The sequence below is a fragment of the Nomascus leucogenys genome, chromosome 8 (assembly GCF_006542625.1).
Source record: "Nomascus leucogenys isolate Asia chromosome 8, Asia_NLE_v1, whole genome shotgun sequence".
Taxonomy (NCBI): Eukaryota; Metazoa; Chordata; class Mammalia; order Primates; family Hylobatidae; genus Nomascus; species Nomascus leucogenys.
In genome coordinates, this window is record NC_044388.1 from 96,543,977 (window position 1) to 96,568,565 (window position 24,589).

At 42.6% G+C, this 24,589-nt stretch overlaps 1 protein-coding gene across 4 annotated transcripts in view; it reads right to left on the reverse strand.

The window, feature by feature from the left end:
* CDK5RAP2 (CDK5 regulatory subunit associated protein 2) overlaps positions 1–24,589 on the reverse strand; it is a 186,914-nt gene that overhangs the window by 52,503 nt on the left and 109,822 nt on the right. For all 4 annotated transcript variants that reach the window (XM_030817710.1, XM_030817712.1, XM_030817709.1 and 1 more), the window contains 5 exons: positions 23,159–23,296; positions 15,903–15,998; positions 13,809–13,981; positions 8,830–9,247; positions 3,267–3,498 (listed from right to left, as the gene is read on the reverse strand). In XM_030817710.1, the coding sequence (XP_030673570.1) occupies positions 3,267–3,498; positions 8,830–9,247; positions 13,809–13,981; positions 15,903–15,998; positions 23,159–23,296 (1,057 nt within the window). The remainder of the gene's footprint in view (positions 1–3,266; positions 3,499–8,829; positions 9,248–13,808; positions 13,982–15,902; positions 15,999–23,158; positions 23,297–24,589) is intronic.

The window sequence follows — 24,589 nt, forward strand, 5'->3', positions numbered from 1 at the left end:
TTATCTGGAATCTCAACTACGGTAAACCCAAAAGAAAACCTAAAATTAAATGGAACATACCTTTGGCTATGGATCTTCATAAAACTCATACAAGAAGTATCACATACTAGGCTTTGTGAAACAGTAAAGAACATGGGCTTTGAAATTAGGCAGGCTGACTCCCATCTAGCTAGAAAAGTTAGTCACAGTGTGACTGTAGCCAAGTCACTATCTCTGAAACTACTGCCTTAACTATAAGATGGTGGTAATTTCTGTATCTGCCTCAAAGGACTGTTGAGAGAACCCAATTAGATCATGTACTTAGAGTGTATAGCAAGACTCAGTAAATAATAGGTGCTTGTTTTATTAATACCACAGTATGTCCAAGACTCCAGAGTCATCTCCAATCCCTGACCCACTCTGGAAATCCTCTAATCTGATGCAACCTCCTGCACTGGTACTCATTCCCTTCACTGGCAAGTCCCAAAGAGCATCAATATCCTCTCTGAACATTCATCTCTCCCCGTCACTCTGAGTGAACTTGGGATGACCCCAAGGACACTGCTTCTCCCTCAGCCTTCAAAGTTGTGGTCATTTCTTTCCCATAGCTCTCATATCATGGGCCCAAAGTGTATAAGTGTCTTTGCTCCTCACTGTCACTTCTAGATCATTCTCTCTCTTCCCTGAAAATTCCACTTTTGCAGCTCATGCTTCCAGACGATACCACCAATGACCCCACTTTACTGTAATCATCCATGGTCCCCTGAGTCACTGAATCCCTTGCGGTTCGGTGACAATGTGGCTCCTAACTGCCTTCCTTCTCTACATTGCTTTACGGTATAATTCCTCGGGGCTGTCCATGCTTGCTGTCTCCAATCTCTCTCCTGCATTCTCTCTCTGCAACCCATGCCAATCAGGCTGCATCCACTCCACGGAAACAGCTCCCTTCAAGTACACCAATGACTTCCACATTGTTAAATCCCAAAGCCAATCCTCAGTCCTTGTCTTACCTGTCCTATAGCAATATCTGACGCTGCTAATCCCCTCCTTACTCAGCTGCTAGGAAGTCACCCTCTCTTGGATCCCTCCTACCTTCAATGGCTGGTCTTCTTGGTCCAACCTTTAACCACCAGAGAGCCTTGGTTTCAATTCCTGGACCTGGTTGCTATGGCTCCAAGTCATATAGCTTCAAACAGTACCAAATATTGCTATTTCCTAACTTTGTATCTCTAATCCAGACCTCTACCCTTGACTCCAGACTCGTCTGTCTTCAATTGCCTATCTAGTATCTCCACCGGGATGGTCAACAGGCATCTCATAGGTCCCAACCAGACCCCTAATGTCCCCCTCATGCTTGCCTCTCATGCAGTCTTCAGTCCTTCTCATCTCAGTGAATGACAACTCCATCCTTCCAAAGGTTCATATCCAAAGTGATCCTTTAAAGCAGAGGTTGGACCACCTTTCTTTAAGTCAAATAATAAATACTTTAGGCTTTGCAGGCCATAGAGTCTCTATGCTAACTACTCAATTCTGCCATCAAAGCACAAAAGCAAACACAGACAATATGCAAACAAATGGGTGTGGCTGTGTTTCAATAAAACTTTATTTCCAAAAACAGGAAGTGAACTGGATTTGGCCCACAGGCTGTGGTTTGTCAGCTCCTACTTTTTTTTTTTTGGAGATGGAGTTTCGCTCTTGTCTCTGCTCACTGCAACCTCCACCTCCCGGGTTCAAGCAATTCCCCTGCTTCAGCCTCCTGAGGAGCTGGGATTACAGGCATGCGCCACCATGCCTGGCTAATTTTGTATTTTTAGTAGAGATGGGGTTTCACCATGTTGGCCAAGCTGGTCTCGAACTCCTGACCTCAGGCGATCTGCCCGCCTTGGCCTCCCAAAGTGCTGGGATTACATGCGTGAGACACTGCGCTCAGCCTGTCAACTCCTACTTTAAGGCTTAAGTCAAATCATGACTCTGCTGCTCAAAACCCTCCAAAAGTTTCCAATCTTACCAAGTAGAAGAGTCCTAGAATGGCCTTTGAGAGTCTGCCTTATCTACTGCCTCCCGGACCTCATCTTCTACAACTCTCCCTTTCCTCAACTCCACTCCAGCCACATAATTAGCCTCCTTACTATTCATCCATCTTCCCCTGTTCACAGCAGCACCAGGGCCTTTTTGCCTTCTTCCTAAGATGACTAGTGCACTCATTTCCCCTGTTTCCCTTCAAATGCCACTTCACCATGGAGGCTCTCTAGCATTCATGACGTGAGCAAATCCTGCCCCTCCTCCACATTCCCCACACCCAAATCCTGCGTCGTTCTTTTTCACGGCACTTATTTTCTCACATGTTGTACGTATGATTATCAGCTTTCTGTCCTCCCCCCGACCCTACACGCACACAAGAATATAAGCTAGACAAAGACTTCATCTGCTTTGGTCACTCCTCTCTCCTCAGTGCCTAGAATAGTGCTTGGCACACAGAAGAAATGAATAAATAAAATATTACTTTTGTTGTTCTTGTTATGGTGCTGCTGCCATCTGCTTACAGAAGTTCAAAATTAGGAGTCAACATATGCACTTCTGTGGATCATGAGCCCTGAGAAAATGATGTAAAATGCTACTTATATGCTCACCTCATCATTCTGTGGGAGGGCCCTCTGCTTTCTTCAGATTCTCAAAGGGTTAGTGGTCCAAAATCTCTAAGCACCACTGTCCTAGACTAGAGGACGCCACTAGACACACTTCCTCCAAGTCTCTGGATCCTAACTATTTAGGTACATTTTAACACAGGGACTGTTGTCTTGCCTCCCAGGAGAGCAGAGCCAGCAGGTTCAAAGAGGGTGGGGAAGTGGGTTACTTCTAGAGGAAGACGCAAGGTTAGTAAGGTTTAGAATTATCCCCAAGTTGGCCTGGACATTACAGAGAACCCTGCAAAGTGGACCCTCACTTGCATACCTCTGATGCCACACTCCAACGGCGTCCACAGACAAAGCCAAACACAACTGGGGCATCTGCAGATAATCCTTAGTGAAGGCAGCAGTGCCCCCTCAGACCTATGAGCCCTACAATTTCCCTTTATCCAGACTCCAGAATAAAATGAAAGCAATGGATTCATTCTCCTTATTGTGTTCCCTCTGTTGTGCATTTGTCAGGAGTCAAGATTAATCACTGCAATTCATGAAATTTATACTCAAACTTATTGCAATTCTAAACAACAAGGTTGACATTTCAAGCGGTTCTATCGAGCCGTTTGTCTAGCTCACAGGAAATACATTTTTCTTGGTGCTTACCATTCAGCAACGTTTTGTCGGGCGTTGGCCTCCCCTCCATCACTGCTTCAGCCAGAATTAACTTTTGGTGAAGTTGCTTATTACAAGTTTTAAACTCCTTCAGCTCCCCCTGCAGCTCCAAGATCTGGCTCTGCAGCTGCGCGACCACCTCCTGGGTGGCAGGGAGACGATACATATTTCCTAATGACCGGGATGGTTTTCTTAGGATTGGCAAGCGGGACTTCTTAGCCTCCTGAAAACACACATATGCAACAATGAATACACTTTGAACACACTTCCTTTGGTTGCACAGTCAACATTCTCATGCCAGCCTTATAAAACGGCATTCGAACTGGCTGCCCAGACTTCTCGTTCCTACAATGGCAGCTATGTTTATCCACCGGCCAAAGAGCTTGTATCTTGGCAGGTCCCTCCTCTGATTATCAAGGGCCAAGCTTCTCCTCGCCACCCTCCTGGCCCTGGCCTATTGTCTCTCTGGACAATCCAGACACTCCATAAATGGCAGTTCTTCTTCCAACCTGATCTTCTGGAAAATGTTATTTTGTTCCTTATCTATTTCCTCGTTTCCCAAACATTCCTCAGTCTAATCTAGTCTGGCCTATCAACCCCTGCTAGTCCCCCAGAACCACCCCTTACTTTGGTGGCTACTAAGTTGCCAACCCAGCGGATATTTCCCAGGCTCAGAACTCCCAGACATCTTCATTCATAATGACTCACGGGCACTACAGATTCAACTGAAAATTCAACTCTTCAGCTCCATCACCCCATGTCTCTGCTGCAAATCTATGCCACTTCAACAATCTCTGTCTTGGTGAATCACATGACTATCCATTTACTACACAATCTAGAACCATGGGAATGATTTTTAAGTTTCCCTTTATTCTTGTCACCCACTTTCACCATTCACCAGGGTCCATTAATTATAACTCCCAGGCTGTCTCTCAATTCTTTCAACTCTTCTCATCCTCCACTGCTACCACTCAACTCCAAGATGCTGTTAGTTCTCACCTAAGTCATGGCAACAGTCTCCTGGGTGGTCTCCACACATTCACTTTTGCCCTCTCTAAGTCACTCTCCATGCTACAGCAAAAAGACAAACCTACTACTCCTCTCTTCTGCCTAAAACTATTTTAATTGCTTTCCAGTTCTCTCAAGACAAAGGTCAACGTCCATACCACGGCCTACAAAGTCCTGCAAGACCTACAGCCTGAGTTATACCCCCTTCCACTTTACCCTGCTCTTCAGCAACAATGATCTTGGTTCCTCAAAATGCCTTCCTTCTACCTCAGGACCTTAGCATATGCTGACTCCTTTGCCCAGAACACTTACTCCTTCCTACTTCCCCAACTAACTCTAAATAGCATTCATTAAAACTCAGCTCAAATGGGCCTTCCTCAGGAAAATGGGCCTTGATTTCCAAGACAAAGGCCGGGCTCCCTATTAGATACTCACTGTCCCCTACATATCCCCTCAGAGAACATTAGTATCATTTTAATTAAATGCCTGTGCAATTATCTGTTCTTTGTCTATCTTCTGCACCAACCTGTAAGCTCCAGGGTTAAGAGGCTTTGCATATCTTGGCCATACTCTCTGTATAGCTTCTAGCGTAAGAACTAGTACACAGTAGGTACTCAACAACTATTTGTGGAATGAACATATAAACAATAACTTAAGAGGCCAAATGGGGGAGGTCTCTTTCAACTGGAGAATTTTAAACATTCAAAACCTGGGAAGTGAGACTTAAATCCAGACTATATTTAAAGAAATACTACAACTCAATAATAAAAACAAATAATCCAATTAAAAGATGAGGAAAAACTCTGATAGTCATTTCTCCAAAGGAGATACGTGTATGGCCAATAAGCATGCGAAAAGATGCTCAACATCATTAGTCACCAAGGAAAATGTAAATCAAATCACAATAAAATACCACTATTTCATACCTATTAGAGTGGCTATAATCAAAGGACAACAACAAGTGTTGATGAAGTGGAGAAACTGGAACCCTCACACACTTCTGGTGAGAATGTAAAGAGGGTACAGGCGCTTTAGAAAACAGTCTGGCAGTTCCTCAAAAAGATTAAACATAGAGTTACCATCTTACCCATCAATTCTACTCCTAGGTATATACTCAAGAGAAATAAAAACATTATCACCCCCAAAATTTGTACATGAATAGCAACATTATTTCTAACAACCAAAAGTGGAAACAGCTCAAATGTGCATCAACTAATGAATGTGGTATATCCATATGGATATACTATGGAATACTGTTTGGCAATAAAAATAAATGAAGTACTGATACATGCTACAACGTGAATGAACCTCAAAAACAGTATGTTAAGTGGAAGAAGCCAGTCACCAAAAACCACATATGGCATGATTCCATTTATATGAAATAATCCAGAATAGGCAAATTGAAAGAGACACAAAGTAGATTCCTGGTTGCCTAGGGCTGGGGTGGGCGAGTTGAGGGGAAACGGGAAATGACTGTTAAGGAGTACAAGGTTTCTTTTGGGATGATGAAAATGTTCTAAAATTGTTGTACAACTCTGTGAATAGACTAAAAAAACCCCACTGAATTGTACACCTTAAAGGGATGCATTGTATGACATGTGAATTAAATCTCAATAAGGCTGTGTTTTTTTACAGTTTTTAAATAGCAGAGGAGAAGGAACCCAAGAGGAAAACAGAAAATATTTGGGACCCAAGAAATGAGATCACTGAGGTCTCTTAAGAAGGAAAGAAGAGTAAGGGCCCCTTCTTGAACATTCTAGGATATAAAATGCTTTCAAGCATACTTTCCCATAATCCTGAAGTAAACTCTGCATTCCCAGAACTCACAGGATAAGAGACATTATCATTCTTACTTTCCAGATGAAGAACCGAGATGTCAAACAACTAGTCCAATGTCACAGTGCAAGAAGGTTCAAGAGTCAGACCTCAGACTAGCTCTTCAGGGTCCGGTGCTCAGTTCAGAAAAGTGAGATGCTTTCTGCTCTGAAATTCCAGGTTAAGAGGAGAGAGCAGGTTCAAGGATAAGAACAGTTTGAGGTGGCAAAAGGAGACCACGTGGGAGGAGGTGGATGCCTTAGCAAAGAGGGCTGGAAAATAACAATCATTTGCTTGGTCCTCAGTCTCCACCAATCTTTATTCCTGGATCCAAATCTGTGTGTCATATGGCAGCAGCAAAGATATCTGCAAGTGCACAAATGCCAAAGCCAATTTCAAGTTGGAAGACTGCCGTCAGTCAACCTAATGCTTGTTCTAAAATAACACCACACAAAATGCTACCTTATGGACTCTGAACAGAGTCCCACCTACCACATTATTAAAGATGTCACATTGGAACTTCTTCCTTGGGAATGGAAGGGAAACAGGAACTCACACACTCTGAGCTCCTACCATGTACAAGGTACTGTACTAGACACTTGCCAAAGGCTCAAAGCAGGTAAGTGGCCAGGCCCGATGCAAACACATGTATATCAGTAAAGTCCATCCTCTTGTCTGTAACTAAACAATTGAAAGGATACCTGGTCTCCTTGTTTCTATAACTAAACAACTGTAAGGATATCTGGTCTCCCTGTCTCACGCTCGGGCTGCACTGATGTTCCTTTTAACAGGATATCAGAGTCTCTTATTAAAAGAGGTAAGCCATAGGATTATCAACTCCTTAACTACCAAAGACCACAAAAAATATCATTAAATTTCCTTCTACTCTGCATAGACCGGAGGCCATGGTGGTGATGGGAGGGCTCTTCTCTCCCAGAGAAAGGCAAGTTTATAATATCCCTGTCTGCATTTAAAACCAGACTTTAGTTTCTATCCCTGTCACTCCACTTACCAGCTAAATCACTCTGGATGGTTTTCTGAGCCTTTTAAGAGCCTATATTTCTTCATAAGTAAAATGTAGGTAATACCTACCAAATTCATACTCTTAAGAATATTAAATGAGATTATATATGTATTACATATAATACATATGTAATATATATATACACACACACAGGAAGAGAGTATCTAGCACAATCCCCAATAGATACTAAAAATAATAATAAACAAATACGGTTTCCTACCTTTTGAAGACATAGCAAGAGGATTAATTTCAAACTAAAAAAAATACATGTTTTAATATATTTGGGGAAATTAAGTCCATTCAATTCTCCAGTTTTCCTGAACACAGGGTAACATCTCTCACACAATGAAAAATTCAAACAAAAAACCAAACAAACAAAAGACATCTAGTTTTCCTGATATACAGGTACAAATTGAAGGAGCTGGGGCAGATGACAGCATTTCTATTCTAGCCAAACTGCACAAATTTGCATTTCTGGTACCGTTAATATAATGGCAGTCTCTCTCTCTCTCTCTCTCTCTCTGTCTCTTTGGTCTCTACTGATATCTTTAGAAAACCCTTTTCTAGAAATTACAGTTTTGGTGCATAATTTAAAACAATCAAAAGCAATTTTGCTAATGATATATCTAACTCTCTTTTGTATGCACAAAAGCAGTAATTTAGTGGTCAGAAAATAAACTTAATTCTCCATTCTGATGCTATAAAGCAGTGTGTACAGTTGATTTCTCAGATACAAAACACCCATCAGAAACAAGAATATCAACAGCCTTCACTGAACCACTATTAGAAACACGACCTATTTCCTTCTCTCCCAGAACACATCTCCCTTCTATGGGGATTCTTGGCCGTGGGGGAGTCAAGCCGTGACCTCAAGAGGATTTTCATAAGGGTCCAATCAAACATTGCCAAAAGAATCTGGTTTTAACAATCTGGCATATTTGATAGGATGTGCAGGGCTTAGAGACAGTATCTAAGCTGAAGGAAAATCTACATGCAAACATTCACTCAACAAACCCAGGTTGGAAGGTAGCCTGATCCAGGGAAAGGGTGTGGCTGTGCAGTCAGGTACAGTGGGAGTCCCAGCTCAGCCCCCTAACCACTGGTTAACAACGGGAACATGGGGTACGGCTTCCAGATCTTTGATGAGTGTTGTCAGGATAAAACAATATAGATGAAGCCCTCAGAATAATACCTCTCCTACACAAAGTCTGCACAAGATAAAACCTAGGTTCTCATCCCTACCTCTAAAGTCAGGTTATGACAATTTGACTGCAACCTGCAAAAGCAAATGTTCATCAATACAATGAAAACTGTATAAATTTTGGGACATCTCCACAATGCAACCTTATGTAGCCATTACAAGGAAAGATGTTCCTCATAACATGAAAGAGACTGCTACAGACAGATGTATAAACAAGACCTCACAGGTGTTTTTTCTAAGGAAAACACATAAATGTCACAATATATAGATAAATTAGATAGGGCTGAGATGGAGGAAGAGAGACAGAGGGAGTGAAGGGAAGGAGAGGCAGGGGAAGGTCAGTGAGGACACGCAGCTCTGGGTGGAGGCCAGGGTAAGTGCAAGCAGAGGGAGACACTGGACATTCTCGTCATATAAATGGGAAAAAAGTGGTGAGATTAAAGGTGATTTTCAAAGTTTTTTGTATGGATAAAGTAAGTACATAATTATTACATGGAAAAACTTACTCTGTTGGTCCCACCAGGGAGGGAAAGGAGGGCAGCCTGCCACCCAGGCACCCCGTGCAGGTTCTCTGGCCGATGCTCTGTGCTGAGTGCATTCTTGATCGGTTTCTCTTCCCAAGCCTCTCTCGCTGCTTCGTGCTTGAATCTGAGCAGGTCGCCCTCTGTGGCCACAGTCTGCACTGAGGCATCTTTCAGGCCTACCTTGGGCACTTCGCCTGCCTTTACTAGCTGGGCCTCACAAGACAACTTCAGTTCATCATGTGGCTTGGAAAATGAGTTGGTTTGGACAAAATGTACAAGTTCACCTTTTTGCTTAGGTGTCTTCTCAGTTTTACCATCAAGGTGTTCTCCAGAAACTTCCTGCTCTGTCAAGAATAGTTGTCCCAGAAGCAGTTCCTGCACCACTTTCAGAAGGTCTGGCCTGTTTTTCCAAAAGGGAAGGAAGTGGGAGAACCAAGCTTTCTGCTAGGCCTTGTCCCCTAGCCAGTATCCCAAGTTATCCCCACCTACTGTTGCCCAGATTCCATCAAAACTAAATATAATGTGTACCCACAACGTGCCAGGACCCACATCCAGTATTTTATCCTGTGTAACCTCACGGCAACCAAACAAGGCAGGTAACTACCATGTCATTTCATGGATAAGAAGAGTAGAATTAATTTGACACAAGGTACACAGCAAGTGAGTGGGCCACATGAATATGTAAATGCAGGCTGGGCCCAGGTAGAAACAAACAGGATTATAAAGTGTCCATGACAATTACAGGGTCCTCCCTGACTCTACCCCGCCAGCCAACCTCCTGGCCCTGGCCCCATTTCTACATCCAGGGGCAAGTATGGCTTTAGATGAATCTGGCCAACCTGGCTAGTCCATCGATGACCTAATCCATCTTGGTGCACAATGGGTGCTTAATAAAGAGGTGTTAATGAAGGGATATTTGTATACGGGCATAGTAGAAAGTGTATTGGCTTTGAAGATGGATACAAATCCCTTCATATTCTAACTCCACAATTCTCTGCAAAGAAGATAAGTATTCCTCCACAAGACAGCTATGAGGATTAAAAGAGATAGTGTATAGGCAGCATTTGCTTTTCATGTCCCTTGCCACATACCCTTGGCCCACCTCTGACTTCAGCTGCTGCTGTGTGGACAGTTCCCATAGACATAGGCCCACCTCAAACACCCTCTACATCTCTGCTGCCTTGGGGCTTTTTCCAAAGCTCTATGAACAAGCCAGTAAAGCAGTGTGGAAGTGTGAAACAGTTTCCATTTCTGGGGAAACTCTCAACCAGTGAGAGAAGACAGCTGTTGGGTAAATGTCCCAGTCTCCCATCCTTCAGATGGACCACACAGGCATAGTATATACAGTCCCTCAGAGAGTCCCAGCAGTAACCAGATCATTACTGCACCCTTACAGGCTTTGCTTTCATTCCTGTCTTACTCTCCCTGAGCCCTCATTCCTGCTCCCTGATGTCAAATCCCAAGTAAATCCCTTACACTCTAATCCGTATCTCAGGCTCTGCTTTCCAGGGAGGCAAAACTAAGCCAGCATGTAAAACACCTGGAATGGTGCTCGGGTGGAATAACTCAAGAAGAGTCCCTTGTGTGTTTCTTGTGCTGGGCACTGCAATGGGCACTGGGGATACAAAACTGTCCCAGGAGGACATGGACTGGTTTTAGAGAAACATATGTAAACAAACTATGAGGGTTACAGGGCAACCATCCCAGAGTGCCCCAGAATGAGGGTGGCAGGGAGAACGACAGCAGAGGGCTTCTAACATCAATGAGAGGCAAGCCTCAAGGAGGGGAAATGGAACAGTCTAAGCATGGAAAACAACATGAACAGAGTCAAGCAGCGAAGAAAGGGTGAGGCTGGAAAGATGGGCAGGGAAGAAACAAAGAGTCCTATACAACACGTTAAAAAAAAAAAAAAAAGGAAGACCGACCACTGAAAGGCCCTGCAATGGACTGGGCCGGTCACACACGTGCTTCAGAAAGGTGACTCCAGGCTGGGCATCGTGGTTCACACCTATAATCCGAGCACTTTGGGAGGCCAGGGCAGGCAGATAGCTTGAGCTCACGAATTCGAGACCAGCCTGGGCAACATAGTGAAACCCTATCTCTACAAAAAAATACAAAAAATTAGCCACGGATGACGGCATGTGCCTGTAGTCCCAGCTACTCGGGAGGTGGAGGTGGGAGGATGGCTTGAACCCAGGAGGCTGCAGTGAACTGAGATCGTACCACTGCACTCCAGCCTGGGCAACAGAGCCAAACCTTGTGTCAAAAAAATAAAAAAAAAATCAAGAAAGGTGACTCTGGCTGCTGCTGCATAGAGAATGGACGGAGAGGCCTCACACACAAGGAGCTCCCCCATGTTGGTCTAATCACAAGAGGAATAACTGCAAAATATGCATACCTAAAAAATAGTGTAAGGTACACTATAGGGCTCAAAATCAAGACAAAACCATCCAAAGATCAGAAACGGGAGAAAACTCAGAGCTGTAAGAAGACGGCTATTAAAAAGACAACTTAACAAATGAGAGAATTCACAATTGAGGAAACAGAAACAATAAAGCAATCTGAAGAAGATTTTTAAGTAAGTATGTTTAAATCATCTAAAAAATAAAGGGAAAAAAATTCATAAGAGGGAGTTATGAAACTGGGACAGAAAATTATGGGAAAACAAATGGGGGAAGTAGAGAGACCAGCTGGAAAGCTGTTGCTAACTCCCCGGAGAAAGAAAATGCAGGTCTGGGTGAGGTGGTGGCAGTCGGCAGAGAGAAGGGGACAGAAGGTCCTCATTGGTGTTAGTTCTTTTTTCTTCTCACTTCGGTTTCTACTACCTGCTCTATTTCTAGAAACCTTGTGAAAGAGTCAGGCTGTACTCTACAACTCCTTTAACATACTCCGACCTTCCCTTCCTCCGATCTTTGCTGCCACTGGCAATGACAGGCACGCCTGTGTGCCTTTCCCACTGAGCCCTCTGAAGGGAGGGAGAAGGCCCTCTGCATATCCAGATTTCTATTATCTAGATGGGGGCAGAGTCAACTCCATTTAAATAGCTATAGCACACCAAAATGGGGTTAACAACAAAATTTAAACGTATGGTACATTTTTCACCTCTAATGTGAAATTATCTAGACAACAGAAACAATCTCAAACTATAGTAAACCCAGACTTTTAAAATATTTCTGGCATTTCAAGCTTCAGGAGATGTTAAACTAAATTTTCCTTTCCTCCGCCTCTTTAACATAGATAAAAAATAATGACAATTGTTATTTGGCTAGCCAAAGGAGGACCATTACTCACCACCAAACAACACAATAAAACCGAGGAAAAATACTTTACAAATGGATAGTAAAAGGTGGTGAAACAGGCCGTTATAATATACTAAAGTGGTGGTGCTATTAAATAAAATATTTCAAGTGTTATTTTGCTAGAAATCTGAACAGCAAATTCATTAAGCTATCACTGTAAGCAGAACCTTTTCTATGGTTCAGTACAAGAGACTTCTCAGAGCCCAGATATCGTTTATATCCCCTTCCTGGGCACCTGTGCCATGAAGAAGGTATAAGGGGAGAGGAACTCACATTTCCTAAGCACTTACCATGTGCCAAATCCTCTAAATACACTGAATCCTCACAATAAGACTGTGAGATGGGGATTTTTTAAAAGCCCATTTTACAGATGAAGAAATGGGCTCATAAAGGTTCAGGATCCCCCAACCAAGTGTCAGAGCAAAGATGAGACTCCAGACCTTTCTGACTCCCAACTATCAGTTGGGGCTGAAATGCTTCCGTTGCCAGAGAGGAGCATTCCCCCGACCGCCCAATTCACCACGCTCCTACCACAGCCCACTGCACTCTCCCTGGTTCACATCACCCAAGTACATTCCAACATGGCCCTCAGACAAAAAGTGTCTTTTAACTCTGAAGTAAAATTTGGGACCCTGATGTTTAGGAAATCCTCCATTTCTCAAGCACCAACTACTACAGTCACCTAACTACTTCTGATAATAAGCCAGAATTGCCACTGAGTATGTCTTCCAAGAAGACTCAAGCTAGAAAAATAGATGTCAGGGATTGGGGAGGAGTTAGCCTTGCTGAGCTCACAAAACAGAATACTTCAATCCTGGTTTTTAGCTGAGGAAATGCCCGTAAGGCTTAGTCCATCAATGATACAAGAAATACTAGGGTTCCTGGCTCTTGTCAAGAGTCATGGGCAATCATTACTGCTCCACTTCTCTATCTATTCGGGAGGAGAACTGAAAACTGTTATTGAACACGCACCACACCACATGTCAGCCATTTTTCTTAAACGATTTTTTCTTACTCCCCACAGCAACCCTAAGAAGTAATCAGAGAAATTGAGGCACTGAGAGATAAAACCACAGCTCTTCTTGGTTCCAAAGCCCAAGCAGCTGTTATGGATGGACTAGGAAGAATATGAAAGGGGGAAAAAATCACTCCTAAAGGATTAATTGAAAAAATACAAATGTACTGAATGTTTCTCCTTTTTTGTTTTAAGGAAAACAACCTGTAGTATCTCCTCACATAGGAATGGCTCCCAACAGACATAATGAGAAGAGAACTTTAATTCAAGCTCAACAAAAACAGCAGAATCACAACTACAATGGTATTTTTTAAGCTGTTGTCGAAACTGGAAGAGATTTCGGTAGGGCTGATTCCTCTCGCTGACAGCAAGGCAGCCCTTTCTGGGGCTCCCAGGAATAATTCTCAAAGAAAGCTTTCTTTCTCCTCTTTATAATGGGCTTACATGAGGCTTTGCTGATGTTCCCTCACAGCCACTAGCATGCAGCCTAATTACTTAATTGCAAGACTGGCAAGATTCCTTCCAAGCCATTTCAGGAGCTCTCTCAGGTAAATTACACAGCACTATCATCTAAACCCATTTAGCAAAATGAGTTTGTTCTCCCCTAGAACTAGAGAAACAAAGGAATGTCTGGGCCCCATGTATACCTGGATTCCAGTAACAATATGGCCTTCTCATTGAAGAAAGGGGCAAGCAGGTTTATGAACGCGCCTTCTTCTAGGCAGCCAGGTGCGTGGGCCCCATCACAGTCTGAAATCTTAGACTCCGTGTGCCTTAAGTATCCATTTTTGCAGCCTCCTTTGGAAAGGTCTTTCATAATCTGCAAATAAAAGTATTTGCTCAAATAATGGAATAAGGAGGAAGGGAATGGGGTCTGTGGAGAGAGGATGGAGATACAGGGTAAGTGAGTAACTGCAAAGAAGCCAGACACACTGAGCCAGAGAGAAACAGAAAAGGGGGAGGAGAAGGAGGAAGAGAGAGAGACACGGGCACGCAGGTGCACACATACTCACTTTAGCGCAGGGAGATGTTCTAGAAAGAGGATAGAGATGTTTACAGCACTTCTCCTCACCTGTTCCTCACCTATAAAATGGGGGTAGTAATGGTACCTCCCAAGGTGGTTAGGAGAATGAAATGAGACCACCTCAGGTGACATGTCTTACTCACTACAGGTGCACACTGGAAATGTGTTCTCCCACCCCTACGGCCCACTCCTTGAAAGTTCCTCCTAAGAAGAATATGGAACCCATGTCATGATTTGAGTGCTTATTATATTCTTCTTGCAACGTATCCTCCTTATTATATATCAGAAAGCTGACTTACTCTTTTCAGACACATATTGTTTAACATGGCTTTGATCTTTCTCATTAGGAAGGTAGAGAGTTCCTAATTCCCACGGAGATGTTATTTACGGATCCATCTTCTTGGGTCACTGAGGGTCCCAGAGGAGTGGTACCAAAGATACATCTAGTTAAAGCCTGTACTGGGCATGTCTTTGAGGTGCTGCAATTAGCATTCTTTCTCCCCTATTCAAAGCTGTAAATTTCTTCTACCAGTCTATAAATAATTCCTCTTGACTTCATTATTGCTGGTGATATACACACTAGCCATCACCCCCATCTCTCCACACTGGTGAAATGATTAAGATTTTTCAATGGAAGACAAGACCTACACAAATGAGTTGTTATTTATAGGGTCTTCTTTGCCACCAATCTAGTTATTAAATCCAACTAATAAGCAACCTCCAAAGAAGGAAACGTCTAGAATAATAAAAACAATTATTATTATTTACTGAGCACTTATTACATGCCTTTCTATTTAAATATCATAATCCTAAAAGGAAGTATTACTATCCTCATTGACAAGGAAACTCAGGCTTAGAGGTTAAGGTTACAGAAATAGTAGTGCCAAAGCTAAGACTTTGAAGGAGGTTGATCTGGTTGCAAAGCCCCCACTTTTAATTACCTTGCTTTCTAAAACTATCTACATTTTAAGATCTCCCATTTGTGACTCCACAAACTTGAACACCCTGAAGGCCAAAAATGCCAAATCTGTAGCATCTTACCCCAACCACATCCCAGTCTCTGGGGTTCTTTCAACCTTGGACACTGCTTGGAGTCTCCTACTTATTTTATGAATTACAGGGTTGGAGACTGCTTGCTCCAAATGTTCAGTATCAATGTGATTGGAAGAGTGCTCTATGTGTACGGGGTTGAGATTCTCACAATGCCCAAATGACAGTAACGTGGGTTCCAGATGAGGAGATTGCAGACAGCCCCTAGGAAGGGGAGCTAAGTTCCATCAGTAGGTCTTTACACCTCAACCAAATGATCTAGTAGTTCACACAGTCCAGAAACAAGGGTTCTTATCCCAACTCTATCACTGACTTACTCTGTGCCCCAAATAAATCATCAGTCCTCAAAGCCTTTAGTTTCTAATTCATAAAATGGATTGGATTAGATCACTAAAGATTTGTCCAGGTCAAACATCCAATGCCTGTTATTCTACTATAACAAGCCTATTTTTATTTGCATAAGTTTTCATGTTTCATGACTGTCTCTGTCACCCAGTTTGTAATTTATAAGAGGAAAGAGACCTAGTCTTTGCTTTCCACTGGCACATGAAAGGTATACGATACAGGCAGAATGAACAGAAAACCCACTGGACTCATTCCAGACTCGAAGACTGATTGGACATAGAGTGGAGTAGATGAAATAAGGAGTTAACTGCAAGGTTCCTACCTCATTGCTCTGCTGCAAATGCTGGTCACTCAGGAAATTATTCTCGTCATCCTCTCCAATTTTGATCGTGTCCTCGTCCTCCTTGCTAGCCAGAAGCTACGTGGAGCATGGAATGAAGTGAAAATGCAACCCAAAAAAGTATGCAGCATGAATATGTATGAATAAGTCAGTGATGTCTTTTTTTTTAATGCAAAACAAAAGGCAAACAAAAAAAGAGGAAGAAACAAATGCCAAAGCCATGAAATAAAAATTAACCAAAGTTAGAGTTGCTAGTTGTGGCGAATCACACACAGCTGCCCGGATCAAGCATAATTTACGGACAAATTCCCCAAGAAAATAACTAAAGGCATTTCCCCTCGCCCTTGTATGGCCTTTCCTGAGCTGCCGTAAATTAAATATGCTGTCTGTTATGCCACTGCCTCTCCTGCCTTTACTAAATTCACTTTCAGATTATATAAAAATAACAAAATTTTGGAAAATAGCTATTGATGGAATTGAAAATATCAAACAGCAAGGAAGTAATAAATGAAATTTATGGTGTGCCCAATTTATGCATCACTTCTATTTAGCACAAGGCATAAACCTCTTCTTGTTGGACTGTCACACATCTGAGATGGACAGTCCTGGCAACACTGTCATTTTGCTGACAGAAAGTCCTCATCTCTAATGAGAAGAGTATCACGCTTGCCTGACAATAACTTTATGCTTTTGGAAATGAAGGACAGTTATTTATAAAGACTGCATAAATCCCTAATGCTTCAAAGAAGTGTAAATCCCAAAGCTTCTGAGTTCTACAAAATGGACGGTACAAAGTTCTCAAGAAAGCCAATTCTCAGCTCTCCAGAAAAGCAAAAATTCTAGTCATGGGGCACCTGAATTAACCAAATTAAAAATGAGAGAAAAGGTGGCCAGCCACTCCCGGATAAGGAATCAATCAAAGCTATGTCAAAATTATACCAAACCTTATCTCACCAATAAAAGAGTCTGGGCAGGTGCAGTGGCTCACACCTGCAATCCTAGCACTTTGGGAGCCCTAGGCAGGCAGATTGCTTGAGCCCAGCAGTTCAAGACCAGTCAGGGCAACAGAGTGAGACACTTGTCTCTACAAAAAATACAAAAATCCGCCAGGTGTGGTGGCACATGCCTGTAGTCCCAGCTACTCGGGAGACTGAGGCAGGAGGATCACCTGAGCCCAGGGAGGTCGAGGCTGCAGGGAGCCATGATCACACTACTGCACTCCAGCCTGGGCAACAGAGTAAGACCCTGTCTCGAAAACAAAAACAAAAGAGTCTGCACCGAAGGTGCTGACAGCACTGAGTATTGGGTCATTTGTTGGGTGTGTTGTACATGTGAGATACCTACGTTTCTAGCTCAAGTTTTATTTCTGAATCCCTACATTTAGTCAATTATCCCCATAGTTCTCCAGCCCAACTCTCTGTTTTTCCTTTCGAGGAAAAACCTTGTTTTGGAAGAAAAACAAAACAAAGGCAACTGAGTTCAGTTTTTATAGAAACTTCCTGGGGTCAGAACGTGTTCAATCTAACCATATCCAAATCTGCAATCAGGACCAAACGGAAGTGATGATCAAAAACCACACCCTACTATACTATCAAGCATGAAACAGACTAGACATGCAAAAATATACCTACTGAGGCATAAAAGTCTATAAATATGGGTAAGGAACCCTCTTTCTCTTTTGGCTTCTTCCCTCATTACCATAACATTCTCGAGTGATAAATACTAACTGGAACTATCAAACTTGTTGGTGGGAATATAAAATGTTTGGAAAAAGTATTGGCAATTTCTTATAAAACGAGTAACCCTATGACTCAGGAATTCTACTCATAGGTACTCATCAAATCTAAAAACAAAAAAGTATGTCCCAACACAGAATTGCACATGAATGCTCATATCACCTTTTACCCAAGTGTCCATTAATAGCAGAATGAATAAACAATTGTAATACATTCATGCAATGGAATACTACTTGGCAATAAAAAGGAACAAACTTAATGCACTAACAACATGGATGAATCTCAAAAACAATGCTGAGTAAAAGAATATATACAAAAGAGAATATACTGTATGACTCCATTTATATGAAGGTCTAGGCAAAATTAACTCATAGTGGGACAAAATCAGAAGAGCAGCTGGGGTGGGACTGGTTTTGGACAACAGAGGACATGCAGGCTCTTGATAGGGGTTTGCCTTACACAGGCACATACACTTGTAAATCTTAGTGAACGCAGGCTTACAATTTCTATAGTTCATTTAACTATAAGCATTTATTGAAGATATGCACACTGAAGTACTTAGGGGGAAGTATACTGATGTTTGCAGTTTCAATTAAAATTTATTAGAAAGATGAGACAGAGTGATGATGGGCAGGTGGGAAATGTGAATAGAACCTAGGTGGTGAGTATATGAGTATTCACTGTGTCTGAATTTTTTCATAATAAAATATTAGGAGAAAGTCTTTCCCATCTTTTAAAAAACAAAACAAAACAGGGCCGGGCATGGTGGCTCACGCCTGTAATCCCAGCACTTTGGGAGGCTGAGGCGGGCAGTTCACAAGGTCAGGAGATCGAGACCATCCTGGCTAACATGGTGAAACCCCATCTCTACTAAAAATTAAAAAAATTAGCTGGGCATGGTGGTGGGCGCCTGTAGTCCCAGCTACTCGGGAAGCTGAGACAGGAGACTGGCATGAACCCGGGAGGCGGAGCTTGCAGTGAGCCGAGATCGTGCCACTGCACTCCAGCCTCGGCGACAGAGCGAGACTCCATCTCAAAAAAACAAAACAAAACAAAACAACACAACAACAACAAAAGTCTCCCTCTGATTCCCCAACAGCTCTGGCCACTGAGTATTCTCTGCCTCTCTCCAGGCTTCTGCAAGGGGTCTATTCTCACCTTCTGCAATGTGGCTTTTACTGCCCAGGAGAGGTCCCCAAAGACCTTGTTGTACTAATGAGAGATGAAATCCACATGGGGTTAGGAAGGAGGCATGGAGAAGCTCCTCCCAGACTCCTGAGGATCTGAGAAGGGTTTCCCCTAAGTTTAGCTGAGCAAAGAAAGTATCGTTAACACATCATTCCAAGTTGAAATACGAAAAGCGTCAAAGCTATTCTGCATTTCCAGAACCACAACCGTGCCAATGCTTGATGCAGTTAAATAAAAATTAACTTTCATTTCTCTTTACCTCTGCTGACTTGGTCAAGATTAAAAGTAAACTCTCAGTTTCCAGGAATGGTCAAGAAATTAAATGTTATGGACATAGAGAAATGTACTTCATGCTACATGCTACTTACCCATTTTCAAAGATACAGAACTAAGATGTCAGAAAGAACTGAGTCACTATACCTGGCTCGGCTTCCAGACCTACCACCACTAAAGAAGCAACCTCCAAACCTCTAAGTGTCAACTGGCTCTGTCCTCATTTCATCACTTCTCATCACTTCTCTATCCCCTGCAAGCTGGCTTCTGTCCCCCTCACTCTAATGAAACCGCTCAGGTCATGGGACTCACAGGAAGTTCTCAGTACTTTTTTCTTTCTTGCTTCTCAGAGTGTTTGACACTATGAAACACTCCCCCCTTGAAACCCCACGCTGTTACTCTGCACTCTACTGCCTCTCCCCCTGCCTCTTGAGCTATTCTTTCTTCATCTGCTTGGTAGCTCCCCTTCCTCCCCCAGGGAGAACTTCCCTTAATCCCCAAAGTGAGGGCTGGGCACCTGTCTACAACTCTCTTGAGACTCTGCATTCACTCCATCACAGCCCTCACCACACTGCCACAATTGCCCATCTGCTTCTCTGTATTACATCCTAGAGAGGGCGGGGACATGTATGTGCTCATAGTTTTAACATCAATGCCTGATGCTCAGTAACACTGCTGAACAAATAAACAAATGAATAAAGACTGTTTTCAAAACGAGACCTAGAAACAAGTCGTTTTCAGGATTACCTCTGGTCTTGCTACTCAAAGTGTATTCCTTAGGGCAGCAGAAGCATCATCACCCAAATTTGTTAGAAATACAGACTCTCAGGCCCCATTCCAGGCTTACTGGACAAGAATCTGCATTTAACAAGACTCTCAGGAAATTTACGTGCACATTAAACTTCAGAAGCACTGCCCTATGGTGTTGCTAAACAATTCTACACAGAGTCAGAAGAGGGTTATAGTCCCATCTCCACCACTAACTTAACAAAAAATAAATAAAATTAAAATAGCTGTTTTACTGAGTACCTACCATATGCCAGAACTGTGCCAAGGGCTTTATAAATCATGTAAAACTCATAATAACGTATGAAGTCAAACTGTTAGAAAGTTCCTCCTTTTAATGAACTTAAATCTGCTCTGACAAACCAGGTTTGTTGTTACTATTAACAGAGTATTTAACAAGCACCTTCTACTTCTGAGAATCATTTTTGTTCTTTAGAGTCACAAAAGATCTATTTCTTGTCAACATGACAGCCCTACAAATATTTGAGTTCAATTAAATTATGCCCCTTTGTCCAGGTTTCCTCTCTACGTCAAAAAAGTTAGTTTTCTAACCATTCTTAATAATGACGATATAAGTAAATAATAATAGTAACTAACCCTTTCGAGCCTTTGCAGTGTGCCAGGACCTGTGCTACATGCTTTCTTTACACAGAGCCTACACTCAGAGGGCAGGTCCACAAGTTACACAGTTCCTGGCTTTCTATGCTCACCGTCCTGACTACACTCTGCTGAAATCACTCCTCTACATCGATTTTCAACCTAATTCTCTTATAATGCATGAAAAACCAGCAAACAAATATGAGAAAATAGATGCAACCTCTTTAGAGATTTTTTTTAAATGCACACAGCAACAACAGGATACCTGTTCTCGGTGTTTTGTTTGTTTGGTGGTGTCTATGTGAACTACCAACAGGCAGGAACTGAGCACCATGGTACCCAGCTGATGAGGCTCTACACCAGGGCCAGCATCTTAGCAAGAAATCTGACAAACTCTATCAGGCCCTTCAAACTACTTACAGTCTTTTACACATTAAAAGTTGTTGCAGGGAGGGGGAAAATAAATAAATAAATGAAAATAAATTTTATGCCTATTGCATATTTCTATCTGTCCTTTGGCCTACTAATGACACATATCTGGGAATCAACTCTAGGGAAAAAAAAACCTCTAAACACAGAAAAAGATTTGTGTCCAAAGACATTCATTAGGAAATTAAAAATGGCAAATCACTAGAAATAACCTACATGTCCAACAGTAGTGAGGCAGTTAAGTTTCAGCACATTCATAAGATGGAATGAGATGCTATAACATAATGGCAATTAGCAAGAACAGGAGACAAAGCTGCATTCCAGGAGAGATGTGTGCATCCACATGTTCATACACACAAATACAGAAGGAACACTTCCAAATGTTAATTAACTGTGTGCTTGTTTTAAAGTGACAGAATTAGGGGTAATTTATTCTGTTTTCCAAATGTTGGGGTAATGCTATGGGTTAATTAAATATTGGAGAAAAATACTGAATTTTAAAAATAAAAATATATTTGCTTTTCCCCCCTCCTTTTCTGATTTATAGGCTCCTAGAGAACAGGAATCATACCCAGACCTCACTTTGCAAGTCATGCTGCTTGGGAAATGCTGTGGACAATATATGCATTTCTGGTTTGTTTCTACTTTGTTTCTCATCAAAGGAGAACCACGCGTACTCCCAGAGAACCGCAGGCTCCGCACTTTCCCATCTCACCCTCACCCTAACTCCATCTACTCCCTCAGCCCAAGATTACAATGAGCACATCACCTTTCCCATCCTATTCTGGGGGATGACGGGGAGCTGTGCTATAAAGAACAAGGCTATTCATGGGGAACATCAAATAGAAGTACAATATGATAAAAGACTCAACAAATCTGAGTAGGCTGATATTGAGATCTTAGGGTGGGAAAAGGAAAAAGCCTTTTTCTCCAAAGGACATATGGGACATTTGACAGATTTTTTTAAAGGACAAATGAACAAACAAAACACGCCATTTGTGTCTCAATGAAGTTGGTGAAGAATGCTGCCTTGGAGGAAGCAAATCAGACTTGTTTCTCCCTAAATAGATTGCAGATATTCTTGGTTTTCAAAATTATCTAGAGTCCTGGAGGCTAAGATCAATAATGTTCCCTCTCACAAAGAAAGAAGATGGCCAGAGTGCAGCATAAATACTTGTGAGTATTTCCCACTTTGAAGGTAGGAGGAGACAGCTTAAGGCTGACAAATCTTTCCCAAGAAATGACATTGCAATGAATGTGAGTTCTCCATTTACCTGGCACTCCAGGTAGAGCAGAAGACAACCCCAACCAGGAAGATTCCAGTTTCATATGTGAGGGCCCCAAGTACAAAAAGGCCCTACTACTACACTTCATGGCAGAGCAGTTCTGGTCTTCCGAAACAATGATAACACGCACATGAAGCAAGGTGCTTCCTACCGGAGAGTCAGGCCAAGGTAGGGAATGAAGAGGGAATCAACATCACAACTTCAGGGTCCTCCCATTGTGCAGCCCAGGTCCCAAACAGAGAAAATCAGAGCCAACAAATCACAAAGATCAGCACTGAGACCCAGAAGTCATCAAGGTGAATAAGGCTTCTTTCCTCTTTTTCCCGGGTGGTTTGTGTGTATGTCAGTTTTTCAATATTAATGTATTCATTAAGGCTGCATCCACACTACTCAAATTAACTGGGTGGTTTGGAAACTCTCCAGATCCCTCTGAGACCACATCGCTCATTCAGATGTGTGCCATCTGCAGCACAGGTCCCAGGGCTGGACCAGAGTCAAAGCATCACAGTATATCGAATGTGTCCGTGGAGACATGACTCGAACCTGAGGAAGCCTGTGGACAGGCCTGCCAGCCTAGTGGGGCTCTCAATACCCAGTCCACAACAAAGGAAATTTCAGTTAGAGACCTCCCCAGGAACAGATGCAGTCTTGAAAAACCTTTCGAGTTGTTATACATACATACATATATATAAACATATGGTTTGTATACACACATACATATATATGAATATATGGTTTTGATGGGTTTGAGACAGGGTCTCGCTCTATCCCCCAGGCTGGAGTGTAGTGGTGTAATCACAGCTCGCTGCAGACTCAACCTCCTGGGCCCAAGTGATCCTCCCACCTCAGCCTCCCAAAGTGCCAGATTACAGGCGTGAGCCACCATACCAAGCCGATTGTTATGTTTTTGTAATCAGCACATGACAACAAAAATGTTTCTTACCTCTGTTTGTTCTGTAGATGCAAGTCTATCTGGAAACGCATTTCCCTGGAAACTTATGCAGGAGAGATCAAAAATGGTTTTCTTCAGGTGCTGGTTGTCTGTATACAGCTCCTTCACTAGCTGTATGAGGTCACTGACCTAGGAGGTAAGAACAGGGAAAGGGCTGTCTACCCAGCAAGAGACTTCAGCTTCCCGGGGCCACAGCCCCAGACAGCCCTATTAAGCGACTCTTTGGCACCACAGTTATGGGGAATCAGGCTGATTCTAGCCCTCAGGATACCCTGCACACAGTGACAAAAATACTGGCTTTAACATCTGGCATACCAGTATTTTAATTTCAGAGCCATCACTTCAAGGCAAAAAGATCCTGGGCAACTGCACAATCTAAGCCCCAGTTTCCTCATCTGTAGCGTTACTATGAGAACTGAACGGGATTGTGGTCACAGTGCACTAAAGTCCCTGGCGTGGTCTAAGTGCTCAGGCAATGACAGCTAATACTATCTCTCTCTCGCACTTGAGACCCTCTGGAGGAAAAGTCTCCCAAGGCTAAAGTTTCTGAAACTGTATCAGAGTCTTACTTTTCACTAGTGACCTCCTCCTTTGTACATCTATCTGGCAATGCCAGTAATATTAACAGTTGTCAATTATGAAGCAATTTACAGCTACTAAAATACTCCTACAAGCTTTAGTCTATCACTCCTTGCAAAAATCCTGAGGAGGTGAATAGACTAGTGTGTCTATCTCCATTTTACAATGAGGACATGAAATACAAAGAAATTTAACTTTCCAAAGTCCCACAGCTGGGGTGTCTGGAGAACTAAATGAGATAGAACAATGGCCAAAGTGCCTAACCACGTGCGAAAGAGCAGCTGCCTCTACACAGGCAGAGTTAGACCTGGGTCTTGAGAAGCCAGACACAGAAGAAACGAGCAGACACCACCTTGGTTTCCTGCAGGCTTCAAATCCCAATAGCCAGTAATTTTTCAAGGCTTCTTGATGGAAGCGATTATTGGCTCTTCAAATAACATGGAAATTCCCACCCTGAGTACACACAGTAGACATCCAATATATCAAAATATGAACAAAAATGGAATCTAATCCTCAAGGAGGTTCTAGTAGGAAGAACAAGATATTCTGATTTACTAAGTGCCAACCAAGTGAACTACTTCCTGGCCTTACCACAGCCCTAGTAGGCACTAGCAGCAGCTATTATCATCTCTATTTTCTTCATCTTTAAAAACTAACAGCTGCCTCCATACTCCTTGCCCTATTCCTCCCAAAATACCCAAATTTTAATTCTCCTTGCTATTTCTTTGTTCTGTGCCTTAAACAGGCTGTTTTCTCTTTCTCTGCTGAGAAAGTGGAGACCTGGGCAAACTCCGAATTTGTCCTTCAAAACCCACTTCAAGTCTCACTTCTGCTGAGAAGCTT